The following is a 5,620-nucleotide window of genomic DNA, read 5'->3' as shown; positions in this document are numbered from 1 at the left end:
TAAAAATATTTATCTTTTGTTTTTTGATGCAGAATCTTTTAATGGATCCAAACAACCCAAATTTCCGACAACAATTTTCGGGTTTTAGTGATGATTTCCTAACTAATCCCGAGTTTCAATTGTTCTTGCAAAGAATGGGCAATACGTCTTTGCAACCACCTCCACAGTATCAGACACCCACTCAGTTTCCCCTACGAAACCATGTTAATGAAGAATGTACAACGAAACTGAACATGATAGCAACATACAATTCTATGAGAGCGAAGAGGAAAGCGTACCAGAGACGCCGCAGTATCCTCCACCAGTTGCTGCACGAGCGACTCGAATTTGGTCTGTTGCAGAAGATGAAGCTCTGATTGGGTTGTACTTGCAGATTAGTGAGAATGCTATTAAAGGTACAAGCCAGAAAGCAACTTCCCTTTGGCGCGATGTACACGCAGCATATCAAATGGCTCATGCGGAGAAGCCGCATATACTTCCGCCAAGACCTATGAAGAGTCTGACGTCGCACTGGAGAAGGTTGGCAGCAGACACACTACAGTGGATATCTTGCTATGATGAAGCGGGTAGACTTCCGGAGGGAGGGAGTGGTTACAACGAAGCTGACCGTATAAAAAGTGCATCGAAGCTTTTCCATATCGCCCAAGGTCGCAATTTCGCTTTTCCTCACGCGGTTGAAATGCTTAATAAAGATCCAAAGTGGAGGCCAAAGCTGAGATGGTCCTTGTCAAAGAAGGAAAGAAAAGTTGTTTGTGATGTTGAGGAGCAAGGTAGTGGTGGTAGTGGGAAGAGGTCCAGAGATGATGGAGGGGATGAAACCCCTACAGATGGTTTTTCATCTGGAGGAATACAACGACCCGAAGGTGTGAAGAAAGCAAAGGCCAAGCGTAAAGGGAAAGAAGTAGCTTCAGAAAGTGGTTCGTCTGAGCTTAGCGAACGAATGAAGGAATTCGCTACAATTCGCGAGAGGGAGGCCATTCTGAAGGAAGAGAGGATCAAAATTGAAAAGGACAAGGAACAGAGGAAAAGGGAGGAACTTGACATTCATAAGATGAAAACCTGGTTTGATATGGTGCAAGCTCTGAAGAATTCGCCTACGCCACTCACTCCTGAAGAAGAGTCGTACAAGAATTTTTTACTGGGTAAATTACAAGGCTTTTAAGCATGTTTGGTTGTAGTAGGTGTACGCTTGTATTAGTTAAGTTTTTAATTATGCGCAATGTAGTCTTTTATGTTTAACTAGTATTAGCGGTGTGTTTAATTTCAATGTCATATGTAAACTTGTATTCTGAATTTCCAATATTAAATGACAAGTTGTTTAACAAGTTGATTTCAGTTGTCATTGTTACCGACATAGTTGCATTCAATTGTTGTCATTGGGTAGTCACTTTTTTCTGATTTCACTTTAACTTTGGGTCATTCATACCAACATAATTGCAATAACTCTTTATCATTGAGTAGTCACATTTTTGTCATTGTGTAGTCACATGTTTCTGAATTAACTTTGTCAGTATGTTTTAACTTTGGGTCATTGATACCGACATAATTGCAATAAGTCTTTGTCATGGTGTAGTCACATTTTTCTGAATTCACTTTGTCAAGATTTGTCATTGTCAACTAGCATAGTATACCTATTCCGTGGCTGAAAATTTGATTGCTTTAGTTGGTGTGGTCATTCAGATTTGTAACCACATATTCATTTGATATATTTGCTATATATAGTAGGCATGACACATATCCACAACCACACTAATTCAGAAAATTACAATATTAATACATGATGTATTCCAGACCATCATCAAGTTCAAGTTCAAGTTCATCTTCTTCCAATAATGAAGAATATGATCAACTCGTTGATGAACTCTTCACATACCAACCCCCATCTTTCCTCATGCCCCAAACACAATCCCAACGTACTTAAAAAACACGTAGAGGGGGTACGAACAGAAGAGATAGGGAAATGGGACATGCCAGGCTGTTTAATGATTATTTTTCCGATAATCCTGTGTACAACACCACCCAATTTAGAAGAATATTTCGTATGCAACGACCTTTGTTTTTACGTATAATGAACAAGGTCGTTGAAGGTGATGTTTACTTCCAGCAGCGTAGGGATGCAACTGGAAAGTTAGGCTTATCACCTCTGCAAAAATGTACAGCCGCGATACGAATGTTAGCCTACGGCATGGCTGCAGACGCCGTTGATGAATATGTTTGAATCAGTCAGTCAACCGCTCAAGTTTCCCTACAACGTTTTTGTGCCGGGGTCATTGACCAGTTCGGAACCGAGTACATGCGAAACCCTACAACTGATGAATTGGCCCGGATACTGCATCAAAATGAACTGCGTGGTTTTCCAGGCATGATAGGCAGCATTGATTGCATGCATTGGGAATGGAAGAACTGTCCAACGGCTTGGAAAGCGCAGTACGCCGGTAGGAACAAGAAAGCAACGCTAATACTGGAAGCCGTTGCGGATTAGGATTTATGGATGTGGCATTCCTTCTTTGGTATTCTCGGATCTTGTAATGATCTTAATGTGTTGTACCGTTCACCAGTGTTCGATGAGGTTCTGCATGGTCGAGCTCCTCCGGTAAATTTTACGGTTAACGGCCATGAATACAACATGACTTATTACTTAGCCGACGACATTTATCCGAAGTGGGCAAATTTTGTTCAGGGTATCACATTCCCTCAACTGGCCAAAGATAAAATGTTCGCTGCCCACTAGGCTGCCGCTCGAAAGGACGTTGAAAGAGCTTTCAGTGTTTTGCAAGCTCGATTTGCAATAATACGAAAACCGTCGCTGGCATACGATGAGGACATACCGCGGGACATAATGAAAGCAAGTATCATTATGCACAACATGATTGTTGAAGATGAGCGCCACAACTACACTCGAGCCGAAGTTCTAAGAGCCTTCTACGAAGAAGATCAACAAGAATTAACACCAGCATCAACGTCTACAACGCCACCGTTTGAATTCAATGTAGGCCGACCTACCAACTTTGACTTTAACGCATTTCTACAGCGAAAAGCTTCCCTCCGTGATAGAGAAATTCATCTATCTCTAAAACGTGATTTAGTCGAACATATTTGGTTACAATACGGGCCACGTAATTAGGGAAAAATTAGCACGACTTTAAAGGCCAAGTACTATGTGGCCTACCTACTTTTCCGTACGCAGTCGAGTTATTTTTTAATTGTTGTGTTTATTTTATTTCCTAAGTTTAATTATGCATGGCGTTGCAAATGTAATTGGTTTCTAGTATTGTACCGCTTTTAAAATAAATAAAAATATTTAAGAAATTTTGAGCTTTTTTTTACAATTATTTCATATAACGTACTTAATTTTACGACAAATTTTAACGATAAAAAAGACAAAAATAAAAAAAATAAGTTACACAAATTTAAACTAGTTTTTATTTATTTGGAGTAATATTGTTAAAATATAAATGAAATTAATAAATAAAGAAGTGTTGTGTAGGAGAGAGAAAGTAATGGTGGGGTATTGAAAAAGTGAGAGAGAGAGAGAGTGGTGGGTGGGCATTTTTTTTGCTCACCATTGGGAGAGAAAATGTGAAATTTTTTTGCCCATGAGCAAAATTGATTTGTTGAGAGAAAAAGTGGGTATAGAGAGAGAGTGGGTGAGCATTTTTTTTGCTCACCATTGAGAGTGGTCTAACAAAGTAAATAAAACTTGTTAGAAGTGTAAGTGAGTAGTTATAAAGATGATAAGACTTTTCGGTAAGTTAGTAGCTTAATTATGTCATTTTCACGCTTTTATGCTCCTTTGAGCTTGTATATGCTTGAAATCGAGTACTTTTAAGTAGTATGAACTGTAAACATCTCAAACAAAATACATACAAGACTTGTTAGAAGAGTTCGTAAGTGGTTTATACTTCTTTCGTTTTAATAATATTATAAAAAGGATGAAATTATTCATCCTAAATTACATTTTATATGTTAAATATCTATAATTGTATAAGAGTTAAAATTATAAAAAATTGATATTGTGAAAGTATTTTATGAAATGAATCTAACAAGATCTCACATGACTATATTTTGCTTAATATATAAATCATATTATATGGCCAAACAAGAGCGATGAATAGTGCAAAAGTCTCATTGTTGCAATATTATTGAGACGGAGGAAGTATAGAAAATAAGAGTTTTGGATAAGTTAGTTGCTTATTTATGCCATTTTCACCCTTTCATGCTCCTTTGAACTTGTATATGCTTAAAATCGAATACTTTTAAATAGTTTGAAGTTATAAACATCTCAAAACAAAATACATAAGACTTGTTAGTAAGTAATTTTTTTAAAAAAATTGGGCAAGTTAGTAGCTTCTTTAGGCCATTTTCACCCTTTAATGCTCATTCGAACTTTACATATACTTGAAATTGAGTACTTTTACGTAATTTCAAGTTATAATCATTTCAAACAAAGTAAACAAGATTTGTTAGAAGTGTTAATGTGTAGGCTATAAAGAAAATAAGAGATTTAGACAAGTTATATCTAACAGACTTGTGTAGTCATACTTTAACTAGCTAAATGTAATTGATTTAACTACAATTTATACGCCAGTTCATGGTTTGATTCACTAAGCTTAATATTTTATCCCACCACCGAAATTTTTATGTTTGTATTTACTATTTTGGAGTAAATAACAAAGATTCATATACTTTTTATCGATACAAGGCTAATAGTAAAACTGTTTGTTGTTTACATAGTTTTTTTAGAGAAGCTTTATTATGTACGGAGTACTCGATATTAACATATAAGATGTAAGTAAGTCCTATTCTTTTGAGTTTTTGGGCAGAGCAAAGTAGAGCAGGGATCAGCAGAGCAGAGTAGAGCATATTTCAACGGAACAGAGCAGATATTATTATTATTATTATTATTATATCTCAAAAACAGACAGTCATACAACATACAATAAATTAGTGGGAACCGAGATACAATCTAGCCCCCACTCCTCTAGCTATAGCAAAACCTACCCTAGTAAAGATATAAGCTGCAACACACGCCCCGATGTCTTGCATCGCCGAGAACCTCTGAACCCGTTTCAACAACGCAACAGCCTTATTATTATTATTATTATTATTATTATTATTATTATTATTATTATCGCATTATTATTATTATTGTTATTAAATATTAATTATTATTATTATCTTTAAATATTATTTATTATTATTAAATATTAATTATTATTATTAAATATTAATTATAAATTATTAATTATTATTAATAAATATTAATTGTTATTATTATTAAATATTAATTATTATTATTAAATATTAATTATTATTATTATTAATTATTATTTTTAAGTGGAGCAGAGCAGATTTCAGAGCATAACTCAGTAGAGCAGAGCAAGACTCAGCAGAGCAGAGGAGCTCAAAATAACAGGGTCTTACTCTATATTAACATATAAGGTAGAAATTTCCATGAGATGTTTGGATGGGAAAGAGTTTGACATGACATTCTTCACTCTACCAATAAAAGAGTCTAATTAACGCCTTAATCACCTAATAGATTCCCGACTCTATTACTACGTACAAAAGAACTAACTCCTACCGGAGTATAAAATTGGGTAATCTCTAAAAACAACAC

The 5,620-nt window shown here is 35.5% G+C and overlaps 1 protein-coding gene across 1 annotated transcript; it reads left to right on the top strand.

The window, feature by feature from the left end:
* The first annotated feature begins 214 nt into the window (after positions 1 to 214).
* On the top strand, positions 215 to 1,162 carry LOC110726283 (glutathione S-transferase T3-like). Its single transcript, XM_021905735.1, has one exon. The coding sequence runs from the start codon at positions 215 to 217 to the stop codon at positions 1,160 to 1,162; it is 948 nt and encodes a 315-aa protein (XP_021761427.1).
* Positions 1,163 to 5,620: the final 4,458 nt, after the last annotated feature.

Source organism: Chenopodium quinoa, unplaced genomic scaffold, assembly GCF_001683475.1.
Source record: "Chenopodium quinoa cultivar QQ74 unplaced genomic scaffold, ASM168347v1, whole genome shotgun sequence".
Classification (NCBI taxonomy): Eukaryota; Viridiplantae; Streptophyta; class Magnoliopsida; order Caryophyllales; family Amaranthaceae; genus Chenopodium; species Chenopodium quinoa.
The sequence above is the reverse complement of the archived record's forward strand: the minus strand, read 5'-3'. Positions and strand labels throughout refer to the sequence as shown.

Coding starts and splice junctions, on each gene's coding strand:
- LOC110726283 (XM_021905735.1), top strand. CDS start 215: ATGTACAACGAAACTGAACATGATAGCAACATACAATTCTATGAGAGC.